The sequence below is a fragment of the Microcebus murinus genome, chromosome 9 (genome assembly GCF_040939455.1).
Source record: "Microcebus murinus isolate Inina chromosome 9, M.murinus_Inina_mat1.0, whole genome shotgun sequence".
In the NCBI taxonomy this organism is placed as follows: Eukaryota; Metazoa; Chordata; class Mammalia; order Primates; family Cheirogaleidae; genus Microcebus; species Microcebus murinus.
In genome coordinates this window covers 66,287,369-66,308,991 of record NC_134112.1, presented here as the reverse complement: position 1 = coordinate 66,308,991, position 21,623 = coordinate 66,287,369, and the positions used below count along the sequence as shown (strand labels likewise).

At 34.8% G+C, this 21,623-nt stretch overlaps 1 protein-coding gene across 1 annotated transcript in view; it reads left to right on the top strand.

The window, feature by feature from the left end:
* IMMP2L (inner mitochondrial membrane peptidase subunit 2) overlaps window positions 1-21,623 on the top strand; it is an 841,176-nt gene that overhangs the window by 547,074 nt on the left and 272,479 nt on the right. Inside the window, exon 5 of the mRNA XM_020289762.2 lies at window positions 10,765-10,830. Within this exon, the coding sequence (XP_020145351.1) occupies window positions 10,765-10,830 (66 nt within the window). The remainder of the gene's footprint in view (window positions 1-10,764; window positions 10,831-21,623) is intronic.

The following is a 21,623-nucleotide window of genomic DNA, read 5'->3' as shown; positions in this document are numbered from 1 at the left end:
TGTAGTAAGTATGTTCTAAAGAATGATAGAAAGGGGATGGTCTTCCAGCAAATTGTGGCCTCAAAATACTCAGTATTTTTATTAAAAAGACTTACCTAAATAAATTTTATATCTATTGCTGACTATGTACTGTCAATTAAAAATGGCGTGACAGGATCTTTAGCCTTGTGAAAGGATGCATCACAGGTTGAGATATGGTTCTGATTTTTGGAAAGAGATTTCTTTGGTGTTCTAGAGATAGAACACTAGGAACTAGAAATTTTTCCCTAGCTTTATTTAGGTATAATTGACAAAAACTATGTATTTATGGTGTAAATACGTATGTATACATATGATATGCATATACATTGCGACATGATTAAATCAAGCTGATTAACATATCTATCACCTCATATTTATTGTTCTTTCGTGGTCAGAACATTTAAGATCTACTCTCTTACCAGCTTTCAAGTGGATAGTACATTATTATCTACTATAGTCACCAGGCTGTACAATAGCTATCCAGAACTTCTAACTGCAACTTTGTACCCTTTGACCAATATCTCCCCATTTTTGCCTCTTCCCCCTCGAACCCATGGGCTCTACTCCCTGTGACTAGTAATAATTTGACCTCTGAATTTTTTTTTTTTTACAAATAATAGAACTTTTCTACAATAACCTACTAAGAGAAAGGGCAATCTTAGGACTTGTGAGTAGCAACAGTGTGTTAACCAAACTTTCTCTGATTCTGAGGCTCAGTTAAATGACTAGAACCCAAATGTAGCACCTGCAAGGATCTTTTTTCACCAGGTTAGTGCTTTGGTGCTACCTTTGCTAAAGCCTCAGGCATGACACTATCTTCTTACTTACCTGCCTGTGTTTTTCTCTCTAGTCATGGCTGTGTACTTCTCAGGCATGGTTTACCCCAATAAGGTAACTTCTATTAGTTCTTGTACATAATTCTCCCCATTTTACTTTTATTGTCTCCAAAGTTCTCTTACAATCTCTCACAATTTTTTTAACCCCTAAATTTTTGCTGTTCTTAACTTGCCATCTTTCACCAAAAGATATTTATTTATTCTCTGCTACTAAAAATCTTTTCCAAATTAAGCCTTTCCTCTAGCTCTCTCCCCCCTTCTCCCTAGCTCCATGTAATTTATCCAGCAGAAAGGAAACAGGTAATACTAGAAGACTTGGGAACATATACATACCATTAAGAATAGGAGTTGGACATTTAATTTAATCTCAGTGTTATTTTTATTAGTATTAAAGCATTGATAAACTATCATAGTAACAAGTTCTTGTATTATAAATAGCAGAAAAAAAATCACATGGCAAATATTTCTGATAAGTTAGCAACTAGAGCTATATAAATGGCTATCAAGCCAAGCCAGTAAATGATAATGCTGTTTTTAGAGGTGACTAGTTGTAGTTGATTTGTAAAATCCCAAACCTCATGTATTTTTTTTTCCAGAGACAATTTGCTAATACTACTCAGTCTATTATTGGGGGCATAAAGTTGACATTTCCAAGGGAGCAAATTGTGTGTCATTATTGGAACCTAACTGAGAACTCTTGTGCAAAACAATAGTACTGTATTTTAAAAATTAATAAGTTCAACAGGGTTAGAACAGAAATGAGTCAGAATACTTCAAATTCTACTTATGTTCTAACCTCCACACTGTCGACATTCTCCAGGGGAGTGAGCATTTTAGAGAAATTAGGATAGTATCAATGATTATGCACAATTTCACCTCTCCCCACACATACACCTAATTCAATTTTGCTAGGAAATTTTGAATCTAGCAGCACAGTTGAAACATTAATAATGCATGTCACAGTGGTCACTGGAGAGCATATTAATCCACAGTTGTATGCAGTGGAATAAAAAAAAAAAAACCAGAATGGGTACAAATTGTCAGGCCATAAAATTCAGGAATGCAAAAATATAACTTTATCTTGCCATTCCTGAATTAAAGTTTCCTATTGCAAACAAAATCTTATTCTTTTAAATAGAGGGTAAACTTAACAGCTTTCTGAGGCAATTCAAGGCAAGTTAAATTTGATTATGGGTCTGCATCTTGTCAGACTAGCATGTATATCCTGTGAAGTTTACAGAGTGATGGCGCCAGGGGAGGGATCCTGCACCTCACTCGTCGACACCTCTCCCTGCTGGAGTCCATGGACAGGTGTGTGGGTCTGTCTGGTTCTCAGTTGTAAAGGTCTGCCCAGTAACACCCCCAAGTGTCAGCTGGGAGGCACTGAAATGTCCCCCCATTCCCATATGATTCTTTATCATCTATTGCCTGATCCTGAAAAGTGTCATATGGTAGCCTAAAGTGTTCCAGGTCAAGTACTCTAGGTGAAACGCTCAAGATTACCTTTGTTCTCACTCTCCTCACTTTTACCAAGACACTCCCTGCCCTAAGCTTGGTATCTCACACCCTACAAATGACCAATGTCATGGGAAACTGGCAAGTGAGCCATGTTGGGGACAGACTGACTCTTGTGCCATTCTTTCAGTAGCATTCTCCAGGTGACTACAGATACTACTAACATCTCATGTGGGCTTTGGCTTGAAGATCTTGACTTCAGCTCTTTGTATACCGATATTCATTTTGCATTTCAGTTGGTCTGCCTTCTTTGAGACATAGTGATGGAGAAAGATATGGTTAGATATAGAAAATACACATAGCTTGCTCTTTCAGGGTGTTTCGTGATAACTGAAAATATGTGGTATATTTCCCAACCTGATTAAAACCAAGTCTAAAGCTGGTTAGCTTAATTGAAGTATTAGGGTTATGAGGCTTGATTGATGGATTTATTCCTTTGAAGACCAGTTAATTGTTTTATCCCACGCCCCTAAATTGTATTCTGTTGCAAAGGCACACTCAGGTGGATAGAAGGCTGAAACCTAGCTTGACTACAGGAAGAACAAACACTTCTCAATGTATGTCCGACTTTGGGAATAGAGTAGTGCTGTTTCTGTATGAAGGTCTGCACTTTGAGAGTCTATAGTAAAAAATAGTATTTATATTTGTTATGTATTCATCTCCTTCATTTCCACAGATATGTTCAACTTTAAGCATATTCAAGATGTAAAAACCCAGGTTTACAGAATAAATAATTCAGGGAATGTAGTTTTTATAACCAGAGTTTCTTTATAGATCAAAGGAGTTTCTTTTTTTTAAATACTGTGATTCCATATTGCATGGTAGAATACATGCATACACACATATATTACATATGTGCCATATGTTTATGTGCTATATATATATTTACATACAACCTATTCTAGACGATGAGGTACAATTGTAATTTAAAATCTGAAGATTGTACTGTTTTATGTTTTGAAATGCTTGAGTTAAAAAACATTGGTGGAAATTGATTCATTGTTATAATTATACTAAATTCCTTAGATTTTTTATTATATGGAGACATTTGTTTTTCAGAATCAAAAACACTCAATTACAAAATTGCTGCAGCTCTTTTCAATTACAGAAGTTAGAGTCATAATACACAACTAATTGATTTTTACATAATCCAAGGCTGATTTACTAATAAGACCAGTTGTCACTATTTGCTTATTAAATTCCTCCTAATCTTAGTTGCTGAAAGTGGAACAACTCTTACATTTAACCAAGAAATTTTTATCAATAAGCAACAGTTTAATTCTTTAACGTTTGTGCTTTTGTTGTTTTATCAGCGCTATTACAATGCATTTAGTTGTGTAAGGAATTGTAGAAGGTAAGTCTGAACCATAAAGTTGTTTTTCCTGCTGCTGCGTTCTAAGATCATGAGAAACCTAGCTGGAATCTCTCTGGTGCCCTGAAAGATTGTATTGTTGCTTCTCAGTGGCCTGCTTCAGGTAGGGTATGCTTTGAGAGTGGCCAAAGTAGATGAACCATCCTTTCCCTATGCCATCCTCCATAAAAATGAGTTTGCATGAGCCCCAGTGTCTGATATTCTACTCACTTCTAGTTGAAGTCTTCTACAGACTTAACCATCTCTGTCCCAGCCTAATGATGCCTTTCCTAGGATCCCCTTCCACTTCTGGAAAATAAGACACATTTGAAACATTAACCTGGGTTCTTACCACCTCATCTGTAGGTCATTTGGCTAATAATGAGGCCTTTGAATGGAAGCATTTTCCAGGATATCAGGGCAAAAGTGATTGTTAAGGATTGGATATACATATATCATTTTCCTGAAAATATGTCTGAAGTTAAACGCTCTGCACTTGTGAGCATCTCAAGCATGAATCCAAAGAACAACAAAAGTCTGTAGTTTCTTTTGTTTAAAAGATTCACATGATACAAAGAGAAGTCAGCAAAGGGAAAAAGGTAGCTGAAATACTGACATAGGTTTCTACTTGGCGAGTATTAATTCATAAAACCGTATTGAATTTCAAAAATGAATCATTAAAAATGGGGCACTTTGCACAAAGTTCACACTGTTGACGGTGAAGCAGGGGTGGAGAATCTAAAAATGAAATTATTCATTTCTCCTTTATGAATTTATTTTAAGAAGGGATGCCTAAAATTTAGTGAGTGCCTACTATGTGCCAGCATTCCTGCTAGAGCTTTTATATGTGTTCTCTCACTAGTTATATGACGCTATAGGTGGAAGAACTCTTCAAGATTTCTAGACTCAAATGCCCTCAGTCACTACATATTCATGAAACTGTGTCACTGGTGGGACAGTGGCAAAGCCTCAGTACCTGCTTCTCAGTGACAAGGGCCTTTTTTCATGTAAGAATGTGGGCCTAGGGCTGCCGGATCTCCCAGTTTTTCTAAAGGAATAAGAAATTAGAATTTTTATATGAAATTTCCAGTTTGCTTGACCAGCTCAAGCTTAAAAAAAGAAAATACATGGACCACACAAAACTTTGCCACAAGGTAGATTTGATTGTCTGGCTTCTGATTTGGACCTCTGATATCTAACCTTATCTTCCTGAAAATGAGACCTCACTTGGGCATGTAGCTTGCCTTCAGTCAGCAGCTCACTCACAGCAGACTCCGGGTCCATTTCACTCCAGTCCATGCATCGTCAGGGCACAGGGGGACCATCATGTGTTCTCCAGGGGAAAACTTAGGTCACGGAGAATGGGCAAGATTAAAGGCAGCGGAGAAAGGACTAGATATACTCCTAAGCCATTTCTAACTAAGCACTGTGTTAAACTCCGTGTAATTTTCTGAAATTTTAAAAGAGAAAGAAAATTTAAATTTAAATTTAAAAGAGAAGGAGGTAAGCTATCCTTTGATGTGACTTTTTATAACTGTGTTGAGTGGCCTTTTCATTCTATCTCTTATTTTGTTGATTAAAACAATAGCAAAAATCATGTTTTTAAAATTATGATGTAAAGTTATATGATTGAATGCATAGTTATTCTTTAGGACAGTGGAAGGTAGCCTACCTAAGAAAAGGCATCACCAGAATATTAGTTCTTACTTTTACCTCATTAATAAAGCACTAAGATTTAGACCTCAGTGGGGTATTTACAACATAATTAGTGTCTGGTAAACAATGGTATTTTGAGCAATCAGTGCTTACTTTAGACTATGGCTAAAGTGACTTCTAACCCTGAGATTCTATGCTAATCTGGGCCAATACTGAACCAGAGATTATGAGACCTAAGTAAGACATGGCTCTGTTTGGCTGGTCATGGATAAAAATTGCAACATTTGTATCAAGATAGGAAGTGAAATTCAAAATAAGAACACTGAGCATCATCTTGTGCAAATCCTATTGTGTCTACACTAGACCCTGCTCTCCCCTGCACAACCATTCCTATTAGAGACATACTCTGCCAAACCAAGCAGATCCGCTGAGACCCATGCAGTATAGAGACAATTCTAGGCTCTTTGTCCCAGCCTCAGAGAAGTCTTACCTAACTAAATCAGAAGCACAAAAACAGAATGTTTAAAACCCAGATCCCAGAAACAAATATTATAAAATGTTACTTATTAGGAAAACACCAAAATTAAAAACTTAAATGCAAATTAGCATATTTGTTGAGCAGCATACATTATGTTCCTAAAGTAAGGCATAATCCTTCACTTGTTATTCTTTACATTTTCTCGGAGTTAGGTGGCCGAGAAAATTAAGACAAAGAAGTTCAATAACTTTTATGGTATGAATCTGTAATAACTCTCTTCCCACTTCAACTTACATCAAAGTAATGCATTCAACAGCCTAATGATTAAAATATAGATATAGATTTTAAGCAGTAATGGAATTAATGTTAGTAATAGCTTTTTTTATTTTGAATTATTTGATTAGATTCATGAATTTAATATTACATTAAAATTTATAGATATGTTTGAAGTAGTAATTCATAAGACTTTAATTATATAGATAACTCACTTTGCATATTCTATTTTGCCTCATGATCTTAAAATATAGATTATTTTAAGATGTAAAGTACTTTTCAAACATCTCAAAAGCTTGCAGATTGTTGGCATAAAATATTTTTATGCTAATAGGGGTTGCTTTTCATATTATTTCATTAATGTTAATCTCACCTCAATATTAGGTTAAACTTGGTAAAGAGTTAAGGTCTTACCCCTGTCTTGGAGCATTTCTTCTCAGATAATGTCCTATGACACAAACAGTTTTCATCTGCTAAAGGGTGTCACATTAATCTGGACCAAAAATCTGGGCATGAAGTTTTCAACATACACAGAACTTTTTCGCCCCTTTGTTTTAGATTCTTCCTAAGCTTTCCCCAGTAACATTGATTGAACATTTGTCTTTCTATAATAACAGATGTGAAGTCATGATACCAATAATGTTTTCTGACCAGCATTTTCAGTCCACCTATTCTGTTGATATTTTCATATCATTAAATAATCTTCAATAACATCCTTTTTAGTGACTATGAATTATTTCATTATGTTGGTGGACTATAATTTATTTACTCAATCTCCTCTTACTGAATTTTGTCTTTTATGTTCATACAGCTAAAATTTTGCATACATCCACAATCATTTCATTAAGATAAATTCCTATAAGTAGAATGGTTATGTTAAAGAGAATATAAAATCTTGACATTGCCTTAACAAAAGGCATGTTACATGACCACACGGTTTATGTGTAGAGTATCCATGTCCCTAAACCTCCAGTGACAGTTTTTTTTTATTAGTAGTAAAACATCTTTGTCAATATGGTAAGAAAATGTTTTTAGTATCTCATAGTTTTACTGTACAGACTTATTGGTGACCATTGAGGCTGAATAGTGTTTTATGCACTTCTACTTATCTGAACAGAGAGATGTGGGAGGGGCATTTGCTAAAGGTCTATAAGTAGCACTGCACAGAGGACCCAAATTCCATCAGCTTGAATGTGCCTAGACCCCTTATTCTAGCTACACGTTAGTGACACTAAAATTGTAGAAATATAATATGTATTCAATTTAATGAAGGGAGAGACCCGTCAAAACTCAGATCAAATTTTCTTTTAAAATAAAGAATATCAATAATTTAGAGGAAAACTGTGAAACTAATTATCACAAGTAGATGCAACTGGTTGACATGATTTCATTTTCTCTGCAAGATATGTTTGAAATATAAATCTGGTTGAAACTGTGTGTGTTTTTTTTTTTCAATAAAGTACACATTTAGAATGTATTTAATCTTTTCAGTGCTGGTGCATTTACATTCCTTTTAAAAGTAGTTCAATTCAGCCGGACGTGGTGGTTCACGCCTGTAATCCTAGCACTCTGGGAGGCCAAGGCAGGCGGATGCTCAAGGTCAGGAGTTCGAAACCAGCCTGAGCAAGAGAGAGACTCCGTCTCTACTAAAAAAATAGAAAGAAATTAATTGACCAACTAAAAATATATATATAAAAAATTAATCGGGCATGGAGGCACGTGCCTGTAGTCCCAGCTACGTGGGAGGCTGAGGCAGAAGGATTGTTTGAGCCCAGGAGTGTGAGGTTGCTGTGAGCTAGGCTGATGCCAAGGCACTCTAGCCCAGGGAACAGAGCGAGACTCTGTCTCAAAAAAAAAAAAAAATTCAAAATATGACTTGAATTGAAAAAAAAATTTTTCTATGATTTTCAAATACATATTAGATGATAATTTATGTAATTATGAGATGTTCCTTGAAATGGGTTTGTTAAATCAAAAGACTTAAAATGTTGCATGTAGGAAAGTAACCATATTTTGATAGGGTTATCCATTGCTGTGTAACAAATTATCCTGATATCCAGCAGCTTAAAACAACAAATATTTGTTATCTCACATATTTTCTAAGGATCAGGAAACCAGAAGCAGCTTAGCTGGGAGGTTCTGGCTCAGGGAATCTCATGAATGTGCAGTCAAGCTGTTGACTACAGCAGTAGTCCCTGAAGACTTGACTGGAACTTAAGGATCTGCTGTGCAGAAGCTTTTTAGCATGATGTAATCCTGTTGGTGTTTTTGCTTTTTTGCCTCTGCTTTTAAGGTGTTAAGAAAACTCTTTGTCCATACCAATGTCCTGTAGTGGTTCCCCAGTGTTTTATTTTAGTAGTTTCAGACTTTCAGGTCTTACATTTAAATCTTTAAACCATTTTGAGTTGATTTTCATGTGTGATGAAAGATGAGGATCTAGGTTCATTCTTCTGCATAATGATACCCAATTTTTCCAGCACCATGTATTAGAGAGACTATCTTTTCCCCAGTATATGTTCCTGGCATCTTTGTCAAAAATGAGTTGGCTGTTCATGAATGGATTTAATTCTAGGTTCCCCCATTCTGTTCCATTGATCTATGTGACTCTTTTAATGCCAGTGCAATGCTGTTTTAGTTACTATTGCTTTGTAGTATAATTTCAAATTAGGTAGTCTGATACCTCCAGCTTTGTTCTTTTCACTTGGGATTGCTTTAGCTACTTAGGATATTGTATAGTTCCATATGAATTTGAGCATTTTTTTTTCTATCTCTGTGAAGAATGGCATTGGTATTTTGATAGGAATTTCATTGAATCTGGATCACTTTGGGTTGTATAGAGATTTTTGGCAAATATTAAAGAAAGAAAGAAATTAATTGGACAACTAAATATATATTAAAAAATGTAGCCAGCATTGTGGTCCATGCCTGTAGTCCCAGCTACTTGGGAGGCTGAGGCAGAAGGATTGCTTGAGCCCAGGAGTTTGAGGTTGCTGTAAGCTAGGCTGATGCCATGGCACTCTAGCCCGGGCAACAGAGTGAGACTCTGTCTCAAAAAAATAAAATAAAATAAAATAAAATAAAATAAAATAAAATAAAATAAAATAAAAGCTGCCTATAAGAAACTTGCTTACAAAGACATCCATATACTGAAAGTGAAGAGATGGAGAAAGATACTCCTTGCAAATAGAAACCAATGAAGAGCAGGAGTAGCTATACTTATATCAGACAGAATAGGCTTTAATACAAAAACTGTAAGAAGAAACAAAGAAGGTCATTATATACTAACAAAAGAGTCAATTCAGCAAGAGATATAATAACAGTAAATATGTATGAAGGATCTACTTCTAAGCTCTCTATTACATGAGTGTTACTAGATATTTGTTCTTTACCACATGAGTCTCTCTCCTTTGGGCTGCTCAGAATAGACATGAATTCTCCTAGAGTGAGTGATCCAGGAAAGAGTCTTGAGAAAGAAAGGAGGAACAAGGAAGGATGCAAGGGAGGCAGAAGAAGAGGAAGACCCCAAGATGGAAGTATAATACTATTTTATAACATAATCTAAAAAGTCTTATGCCATGACTTTTACCATACTCTCTCGACCTCACAGATCAGTCCTACTGTAATGCAGAAAGGAACTATATGGAGTATATATACCAGGAAAGTCAGGGATTTAAAGTAAATAGTATTACTTTAAGTAAAAATTTATCATAATTAAGTAGCATAAAATAAATGATATCTACATTAAGTATATCAAAACTGTCAAATTCTTTTAACTGTCAGTAGCCCTATTTTAACACTCTGAATATCATAATCATCAAATGACTTTTAAATGTAGTTTAAAAGAATTCTCTAATTCATTTAAAAATACTTCTCATCTTCAGTGGTTTTTTTTTTTTTGGTGAAGATTTAAATAAAATGTTTCTGATAATTTTAAATGAAATTAAAAACTATAGTATATAATCATTTTAAAGAAATGTATAATGATTTTCTTATATATTAATCCTCTTTCCTATAAGTCCTTATCTTAAATAACAGTAATAGATTAATAACAAACTTTTATCCCTGAACAGTAAAATTTTTTATCCTGCTGTATTTTTTATTTTTATGGTGTTAGCATTGATTCTTTTACCCCAGAAGTTTAAAATAAAAATTACTTCAATGGTCATTTCATTCTCTTGGGACCTAAGTAGGATTGATGTCATGCCATGGGTACAAAGCGTTCTGTAATGACTTACTTATTTACTTATTTATGAGCGAGACAGGATCTTGTCAACCAGGCTGGAGTAATGACATCATCTTAGCTCACAGCAACCTCAAACACCTGAGCTCAAGTGATCCCCTTGCCTCAACCTCCCCAGTAGCTAGGACTGCAGGTGTGTGCCACAAAGCCTGGCTAATTTTTTTAATTTTTTGTAGAGATGGGGTCTTGCTATGTCTTTCTCAGACTGGTCTTGAACTCCTGGCCTCCCTAATCCTCCCACTTCGGCCTCCTAAAGTGCAAGGATTACAAGCATAAATCCCCTTGTCCAGCCTGTAATAACTGTAATATAGCCAACTTTGTTATAGCATTTCTTTTTATTTTCTTAAAATAACAGAGGCATAACTAAATGGGTAACTTCATCTTATTGTTCTAGGTCTCCTAAAAACCCAGAACAGAAGATTATTAAGAGAGTGATTGCTCTTGAAGGGGATATTGTAAGGTAAGTACTTAAATTGTTGTTTCTGAGTTCAAGTTTTAAACATCTGGAGTGTTGTTTGGTTTTAACTCACATTACTTGGGAACTGCATTTCAGTTCACAGGGCCAAAGCTTCAGAGACATCCTAGATGAGCTGATACATCTTTAGTGAGCTTCATCAACCATTTCAGAATGTAAAGTTTAAATAAGCTTATAATAAATAAACTGATCAAATTTTCATTCTTTAATTGTGAAGCATAGGAGAAATATTAATTACACTATAATAAAATTAACCACATACTCTAAAATGGTCATTAAATCATTGTTTTTCAGATATTAAAATTAGTACAGTTATTTTAAGATTGTGATGTCAAGATTCATTTTAGAAAAATTCAAGAACATTTTATTAGAAGCTAACGCAGAAACTAAGAGTAATCTTTTATAATCATAGAGATGGGGAAAATTGCAAAGGATATGAAACAGAAACTTCTGAATCAGTGACAGGAATGGAAGCTTTAGATAATAACATTGTAACAATCAGATATTTAAACATCATGTAATAATATCTTATTTATTCTGATTGCTGATAAATGTTTGAGATTCAGCAAGTAAATATTTATGTGACATGACATGTCTAAATTTGATTGCTTTATTTAAATAAGGTGTAGCCAGATCTATACAATATGGTAGCTAAAATGCTTTAAAAACTACATTCGAGAAGTTTCATTATCCTGTTTTCTCAAAACACTTAATCCTAAGGTTTGTGTATTAATGATCGTACATAAGCAATCTCAACAAAATAAACCTCAGTTGGTTTTACAGCAAAATCTAGGCCCACAGTTCTCAAAAGATGGCCCGAGGATCCTGGGGTATTTCCAAGGCCCTTTTAGGGGGTCTTTGATATCAAAACTACTTTCCTAATAATCCTAAGGCATTGTTTGCCTTTTTTGCTTTGATTCTCTTGTGTGTGCACAGTGGACCTTTCCAGATGTGTGATATTGCAATAGATCGAATGTAAGAGCTGTTTTTCATTTAGCTAGACGCTAACAGTATTTGAAAAATCTGAAGAATTCCATTCTCCTCACTATTTTTCCTTTGTTTTGAAAAAGAACAATTTTTATTAAAATATATTTGTTAACATGAGCTTATTGTTATTTGAATTGAATCAATACATAAAGATTTTTAGAAATTCTTTATTTTAATATCTAATGTGGTAAGTACTAGTATGCACATAAGCAAATGTCTTTGGGATCTTCAATTATTTTTAAAAGTATAAATGAGTTTTGAGACCAAACATTTTGGGAACTTGTTGATATAGGAGTCTATGGCACAAATTTTCAGGTGAGGATTAACTGCTTATTAGTAGCCTGCATGATATTAATGAAGCTATTGTATTGAGGTGTGGTTTGTATGATTTATCTTCATGGATATTTGGTCCTTTTTTCCTTTTAAAAGATTTTTTGAGGTATAATTTCTATATGATACTATTCTCCCATCTTAAATATACAGTTCAAAGAATTTTAGTATACATTTATACAGTTGCACATGCCTCACCACAATCTAGTTTTTGAACACTTCTGTTACCACTGCAAGTTCTTTCCTGTCTATTTGCACTTAACTTCAGCTTCCACTCCTGGTAACAGGCAACCACAGATCTACTTTCTGTGTCTATAGTTTAGCCTTTTCTAGAAATTTTATTTAAGTGGAATTATATAATACATATTCCTTTATGTTTGTTTGTTTGTTTTTAACATAGAAGAATGTTCTATATGTTTCTCTGTGCTGTGCATGTTATCTATAGTTCATTTTTATTTCTGAGTATAATGCATTGTATGGACCTTCCAGATTTTGTTGATCCATTCCCACAAGTTGATACACAGGATTGTTTTTAGTTTGGGGATATTATGAGTAATACAATAGGTGTTTGTGTAAATACTATGAACATTTGTGTCTTTTGGTGGAAATATGTTCTCATTTCTTTTGGGTTTACAGTCAGCTTCCCGTTATCTGTGGGTTGAGCATGCCTGGATTCAACTGTGTATTGAAATTATTTAGAAGGAAAAAAAAAGGATGGTTGTGTCCGTACTGAACATGTACAGACATTTTTGTTACTCCCTAAACAACACAGTATAATAACTATTTATATAGCATTTACATTGCATTAGGTATTACAAGTAATGCTGAGTGTTATGGTAAGTATGTGTTTAACTTTTTAAGAAACTGCCAAACAATTCAAGAAAGTGGCTATACCATTTTATGTTCCACCAACAATATATAAGAGTTGAAGTTTCTGTGCATCCTTGCCAGCACATGGCATTGTGAGTATTCTGCATTATGGCCATGCTAGTCAGTGAGAGGTAGAATCTCATGGTTTTGATTTGTGTTTCTCTGAAGACTAATGATATTGAACATTTGTCCGTGTGCATGCTTGCCATTCATATATCTTCTCAGGTAAACTGTTTGTTCAAATCATTTGCCCACCTTTGTATTGGGCTGTTTTTTATTTTGAGTCTTAAAGTGTTCTTTGATTTTGATTAGTTTAATAGAGTAAGCATTTTAGGAAGGTGTGTGTATAATGCTGTGATTTAAGTCAGGAGTAAGTATATAAGTGTAAAAGGGTTCAATTACTGTTTCTTATAAAATATGCATTCTAAATTTAAAGAACTTGGTGACTTTTTTTTTATTTTTGGAAGAGCCTATCCAGCCTTCTGATTTCTGTAGGAAACTAGGAAGAGCAGTAAATTCAGAAAAACATTTGATATGCATCCATAAATATGTAAAATACACTTTTTACAATTGGAAAATAATATCATGCAAATCCCATTCAAAGAAGAGTTAGCAAACCTTGAAAACATCACACTAAGTGAAAGAAGCCAGTTGCAAAAGATAACATATTATATGATTCCATTCATCTGTAATATCCAGAATATGCAAATTTATAGAGACAGAAATAGATTAGCAGTTCCCAGAGGCCTGGAATATGGGGGGTAGGAGTTACTGCTAATGAATACAGGGGTTTTAGGATTTTGTTACACTTCCTGTGGGTTTGGGAGTATTTTTATTTTGAATTATACATAACTAGAAGTTAGGGAAGGACCCATAATCTTTTCAGAGGTTAAGCCTGTTAAAGGCTTAATCCAGTCTTCTATTTAATGTTCTGTTAGTCACTTCTCCTTCAGGTTGTAGAAACCAGATATGTAGAAAAATATAGCTCCAGAGTACTTATTTTAAAGATACCCAGGGAAGTAAGGGGGATAGGCCAGGCCGCAGCGTAGCCTTGCTGAGGAGGTGGTGCCGCAGGACTTTCAGTTTCTGTCACTTGCGCCCTCTGTCTACTGGCACTTTGTGTTTGCCTGTCTCCTCTTTCAACTGCTGACTTGCTCTCCTTAGTAGTTGCCTTGACATTACCCTCTGGGGAAGGTAAGATAAACTTTTTGTTTGTTGTTTTGGTTTTTAGTTTTTAATTACGGAAATAACACAAACTTCTAAAATTCAAAATGAAATAATGAACATCCTTGCACACATAACTTTTTACATATGTGTGATTTTATAGAATAGATAGCTGGAAGTGAAAATATTAGGTTGAAGTATGTTGTTGTTATTAATTATGATTGCTGTTATTTTTCGGTTCTAATATATATTGCCAAATTTTTCTGCCAAGATGTTTGTGTATATTTATACTCTTATCAACAAAGCATGAAATTACCTTTTTCAGAGAAAATTTTTTCAAAAGTCATGTGCAATGGGGAAGTTACAGATTTAAGATTCAGAAGTTAAAACATTTTAACACAAATTTTAAAATTAGTTTTAGATGATCGGGTTATATTTATCAAGTCCGTGAACTAACCACGTAGACCTTAGTACCGTCCATTTAATGAGCAGTAGACTTGATACTGGAGAGACATAATGAACAAGAGAGACAAAGTTCCTGCCCTCATAATGCTTACATTCTTGTGGATGTAAGTAGACAATAAACAGATGTTTATATATAACACATGTCACAATGCCATGGGTGAGAAATGCTATGAAAAAAATAAAGTAGGAAAAGATGTATAGAGAGATGGTGAGGGCCTGGGGCTGCTATTTCAGGTAGGGTATTCATTGACAACTTCTGTAATACAAAGATATTTGATCAGGCTCAAGGGAGGGAGGGAGAGAGTCATACTGGTATCTGAGGGAAGGGCCATTCAAATCAAAGGAATAACAAATGCTAACCTCTCAGGATAGTTACTAGGGAAGTTCAAGGAATTGCAAGAAGCAAGCATGGTTAGACCTTATTGAAGGACGCAAATTGAAGGAGGTAAGAGACTAGATCTAAGGGGTTTGCAGAGCCTTGTGGGTCAAAATAAGGACTTTGGATTATTTTAGTAGGATGGCAAGCCAATAGAGGCTTTAGAGCGACTGGAGCGACATGATTTGATTGGCATTTTTAAAGGATCGCTCTTTCTGTGCTGCTTGGAGAATAGACTGAAGAGGGGCAATCTGAGTCAAATAACTGGTATTTTAATTTTTCTCTTGAGAAAATTATATTTAAGTTCTTGTAAAAAAAGTTAAGTATTCTTGTTTATGACATGCATGATGACTACTTTGATTTGTTATTTTCAGTGACTCAGATAAAAGTAGTCACGTTATTTATAAGCACAGTCACATAATTACATTGACAAGGTAAAAAGTAGAGTTGATGTATTTTTTTCAGAGAATTGAGCCAAATATTCCTAAGATTGTAAAAGATGAGACTTTTAGAGGTCTGAACTTTCTACCTCGATGTCAGCATTGATTAAATCACAAGGCAATTGCTTGATTCTCAGGATCTCATAGCTAGCAATGTACTTACTTTCATAATGTTGATCCAAATGGGTATGCTTATCTATAACATTGAACTTTAAAAAGCTAATGATAGTGATATTTAGATATACTCATTAGGTCCACCAAAATGTTTTTCTAGTTATTTGCTTTTTCATATTAATTTGTTATGATCCATATAGAAGCATTGTTTCAGAAAAACATAAAATGGATATAAAGCACTAAACTGCAGCAAGCCAATGTGAATCAACCACAGTTGAAAATTTTAAGGCATCAGGTTTTTTTTCTTTCTTTTTTTGTTGAGACAGGGTCTCATTCTGTTGCCTAGGCTAGAGCTCAGTGGCGTCATCATAGCTCACTGCAACCTCCAATTCCTGGGTTCAAGCATTCCTTCTGCCTCAGCTTCCTAAGTAGCTGGGACTACAGGTGCGTGCCACCATGCCAAGCTAATTTTTCTATTTTTTTATAGAGACATGGTCCTGCTATGTTGACCAGGCTGGTCTCAAACTACTGGCCTCAAGCAATTCTCCTACCTTGGCCTTCCAAAGTGCTAAGACTACAGGCATGAGCCACCACACCTGGCCAACACTTTTATTGAGACGCTTGTATTTTTGTTTCATGGATCTCCTCTGCCTAGTTAGAAATTAGACCCAACATAACTTCTTACTTGGTAAAATACACTTTGCAGACTTTTGGAAATCTGGGACTCCATGTAGTTAGCAACCTCAGTGAAGCAAAGGGATGGAGTCTTTATTCCCCAGTGAAGAGGGTGACCATGTAACTTATCACCTAAACTGGAACACTTTCACAGTAAAAGGGGATGATATTAATTATTAAATTAGGATAATTAGCATAAATGGGACTGCTGACACAAACTAGGCCAAATAGTGACCCCTTCCAGTGATTATTTTATAATTTAATTCAAAAAATCTGATTTTGTTTAGTTTGTGGCCCTCCCTGTTCAGGTAAATTCCAAAACATATTCATGGGAAACAGAATCATTTATTGGCCCCAGGAAGGAATCAGATACAGAAAGATCAATGCTGTTGTCAAGAAGTGTGTCCTGCTCACAGCACAGTTGTTTTTGTGTTTGTGAGACAGTGCAGGGCTTACTTTAACTCATGTTGATATCACAGAATTGTCTGAGGTAGAAAATCATGAGACTTTTCTCACTGTAAAATAAGTGATAATTCATCTTCAAGTCTAGAAACTATATGGTAAGATGTCAAAACACCCAAATTTATGAAAAATAACTTTCTGGTATTAGCAAAAAAAAATCTATTGAGTCACTAGAAATTAAACATTGGTAAAGCCTGATGATTTTAAATGTACTATTGAACATGTGGAAATCAATATTAGCCTATCACAAATGGTTGAATCACATTATGTTCCAACAAATGATGAAGCTTTATAGGAAGAAAAACAGAACTAAATTGAGTTTTCCCCACTAAAACTACAAATCATTCTTGTTTAATAACTTCTTTTTTTTTTTTATGGTTGATGCAGTAGCTCAGAATAATACAAGCCTAATGTGCCCATATGACTCTCCTTGAAGACCATGCATTGATTTATGTCACTTTTGGTAGATTAGGATTTAGTGATCCTTTCTATCCTGAAAAGGAAGGAGATATGAAAAGAAATTTCTGTCCAGGACCCTGATAAAGATTGGTGAATAAAATGTTTCAGATCATGGAAGCCAATAGTTTCATTTTATAGTTCTTAAGTGAAGCTGGATAGGTGGTTCTTGGAGAACAGAGGATACTTATGCACTGATCCTTAGTTGTTGGTAGCTTTAACAGGTTTTCAGAAATCTCTGAGGCCCTTAAGTGTGGTTTAATGTCAACCCTAAATTTTTCAAAATCAAAATGGCATCATGCATCCTTGTTTAATACTTAAGGTCTGCCCAACTCTGCCATTTAGTAAATTAGGGCTTGAGCAGGGAAATTAAGTGTCTTGGGGTCTGTTCAAGGATCTAGTTGCCACCAAATAAGAGGCATTTGTGAAAAATCAGTCTCCCTCTGATGTGACCCTCAGAAATTATTAATATATTCTAGGTATTCTTACCTGCTTCTTGCTGAAGAATTATAATTCTTCCTTACTAAAGAATTACAGAGGCCGGGCGGTGGCTCACGCCTGTAATCCTAGCTCTCTGGGAGGCCGAGACGGGCGGATTGCTCAAGGTCAGGAGTTCGAAACCAGCCTGAGCAAGAATGAGACCTCGTCTCTACTATAAATAGAAAGAAATTAATTGGCCAACTAATATATATAGAAAAAATTAGCCGGGCATGGTGGCGCATGCCTGTAGTCCCAGCTACTCAGGAGGCTGAGGCAGGAGGATCGCTTGAGCCCAGGAGTTTTAGGTTGCTGTGAGCTAGGCTGATGCCATAGCACTCACTCTAGCCTGGGCAACAAGTGAGATTCTGTCTCAAAAAAAAAAAGAGTTACAGATTGGTAAGCAACCCATACCTTTATGGAAATATTTTTCTTTGATGTATTTGTAGTTGATTATTTATCATATTATTGCTGTATCAGTGAATGATAAAAACCATATGTCTTAGGAATAGCCATTTCTTTCTACCATCAGTCACCTTAGGTTTATATATAGAAATGTTGATTTTGATTTTTATATCAAAATTAATAAATGTTATAAATGTTGATTTTTTAAAAGTCCAGATTATTTCTGTAATCAGTTGAGCAATGCAGGGAGGTTTCTGGAGGCGCTACATCAAACATAGTGTGTACACTTTCATCAAGGAGGGTGTGACAGTTACCGAATGCCAATAGACCATTTAGATTGAATTGCTCTTTCTAATAATGGGTGACACCTGTTACCAGTGTTGTCCCCACCCATCAGTGGTTTTTCTGAATGGTTTCATTTTATACCTTTGTCCACTTGTCTTTTGAACAGAGTTCTTCTTTAGATGTGAAAATCTTCCTCATTGATTCGTTTATGAATAGTCACTCATTTATTCACTATGGTGTTGAGACCATGAGCACAAACTGTGAATTCAAACTGCCTTGATTCATATCCTAGCTTTGTCACTGTGTTACTTTGCCAAATTACTTAATTCTCAACCTAATTTTCCTCATCTGTAAATTGGAAATTGTAATAGTACATACTCCATAGAGCTTTCTTGATGATTGTATGAAAGAATGGATATAATTTGTTAGTGTCGTGCCTAAAATTTAAGTATGTGTTCAGTAAATATCGGATAATAGTAGTGGTTGTGATTTAATCATTATTTGAGTGCCTTGGTATTTACTATGTGCTAAACAATGTGTCAGGTTATGGGATTATAAATATTAAAATCCATATATAGCTCTTACCCCTAGGAAGCTTATAGTCTGGTGGAAAGACAACACAGTCAACAAAAGAGATACAGTATAACAAGAGAATTTTCATGATGGAGATGCATGGAAGCTTCCTGGAGCTGAGAAGGAGGAGCAGTTGGTTGGTCTAAGGAGCTGAGCTGTTTTGGGAGACAGCTTTCCAGCTGAACTTCGAGATGAGGAGATCTACAACCTCCTTAATTGCCAAAGTCACACATGCTTAGTGTGGGAAATTCAAACAGTATTTGAGCATATGAAGTAAACTCACAATATTAAACCCACAACATCTGAACAGTAGTATTAGAACCATTATGTCCTCTGTAGGTACTCCATGGGCTGAAATAACTGAGATACTTTAGGTAGGAAACACATTGGCTTAGCTCAGTTCAGAAAAATCTCTCCAAGAGGGAGCCTAATAGAGTGATCTAATCTGGCTATATTCTCATCCACATCTCTGTGCATCTCTCAGAAAACATTAATCAGTTTCTAACTTTTGATGGTTTTAACAAAACTTTTCTGTTTTATTGGGATGGCCTTGGAACTTGACTCCATTCTTTTACCATGAGCCTCACCTCTTCCCCCAATACAGATAGAGAATGAAATCTGATGTTGTCTAGCAGGAACACATCTCACCTAGAGCTGCTTAGTGCATTGGTGTATTAGCCTTCTCTACTTCTGGTTCAGTTGCATTTCTTAGTAATATAACTTTCCAAAGTTATGAACGCCAAGTAAAAATATAGAGAAATACTAACTTTTGTGCATTCCTTTGAACTAAATATTGATTTTTATTTTTTCTCTGCCTACAGTAATGTAAGTCTGTCAAATATTTTGAAAAGACATATAATTATCTCAGTAGGGAGCTCAAAAGATTGTCTTTTAAAATACCTTTTTTAAACTAAGCTTAAGAAGCATGCCAGAAAGATTCAAGAATGTTTCAGCGTGAATAATTACTTAATAATTAAGGAACAGATAGGTGATCTATTTTTGTGCAAATTTCAGTTAACCTTGTTTAAATGTAACATTGACCACTGTTTCTCTTTTAAAATGTTTACAGGAAAAATTTCATGCAGGGAGCAGATATGTTCAAGATATTGATTGATATAGATGCTTTTACATGTTTATAAAAAATTTTTGTATAAAAGATTTTTTTTAGGTGTCTGTGGACAATAAAGGGTAGTTTGATATAGCAGAGTGTTATAGTTGGAGCAAGATGATGGAAAGTTAAATTTCAGCTCTGTTCCTTACAAGCTGTGTGATTTTGGCAAAGTTATTGACCTTAGTTTGATTTATTTTTATATGTATCTTTTCAGGGTATTTTGAAGACCAAGTAATATTTTTAAAAATATGTCTACTAGTACTTTGTGAACTTCAACACACTATCAAAATTTAGTGTATTTTTATTAATAGATAGTATTTGTGCATATTTATGATATTTTAATCCATGTATATAATGTGTAATAATCAAATCAGGGTATTTTAGAAGGAATAGCTAGTGAAAAATATCAGGGTATTTAAGATATTCATCATCTTGAACATTTATCATATCTTCAAATCTTTTCTTCTAGCTCTTTTGAAATACACAATCTATTGCTGTTAACTATAGGAACCCTACTGTTCTATCAAACACTAGAATTTTTTCCTTCAATCTAACTCTCTATACCCATTAATGAACTTCTTTTCATGCCCCGCAGACAAACTTCCCAGACTCTAGTAACTATCATTCTACTTTACACCTCCATTATATCAACTATTTTAGTTCCCATGTATGAATGAGAACATATGATATTTGCTTTCTGTGCTTGGCTTATTTCACTTAATTCAATGACCTCCAGTTCTACCCATGTTGCTGCCAATTACAGAATTTCATTCTTTTTAATGGGTTAATAGTATTCTATTGTATATATCTACCACATTTTCTTTATCTATTCATCTGTTGATGAACACTTAGTTTCATTCTATATCTTGGCTTTTGTGAATAGTGCTGCAGTAAACCTGGGGTATAGGTATCCCTTTGATATATTGATTTATTTTCCTTTGGATAAATACACAATGGTGGGATTGTTGGATCATATGGTAGTTCTATTTTTAGTTTTTAAGAAATCTCCATACTGCTTTTCCTCATGCCTCTACTAATTTACATTCCCACCAACAGCATATAAAAGTTGCCTTTTCTCTGCATCTTTGTTAGTATTTGGGGTAAACGTATATCTCATTGTGGTTTTGATTTGTATTTTCCCTGATGCTAAGTGACGTTGAGCATTTTTTCATGTAACTGTTGTCCATTTGTATGTCTTCTTTTGAGAATTTTCTATTGACATTCTTGGTCTACTTCTAAATAAGATTATTTGTTTTTTTGCTTTCAAGTTGTTTGATTCCTTGTATATTTTGGGTATAGTCCCTTTTCAAATGAATGGTTTGCAGATATCTTCTGCCATTCAGTAGATTGTCTCTTTGTTGAATGTTTCCTTTGCTGTACATGAGCTTTTTAGTTTAATATAACGCTGTTTTGTCTATTTTTGGTTTTGTTGCCTGTGTTTTGAGGTCTTAGCGATAAGATCTTTGCCTAAACTTAGGTCCTGTAGAATTTTCATCTAGTAGTTTACAGTTTGGGGACTTAATTTAAGTATTTAATCTACTTTGAGTTTATTTTTGTATATGGTAAGAGATAAGGGTCATTATTCTGC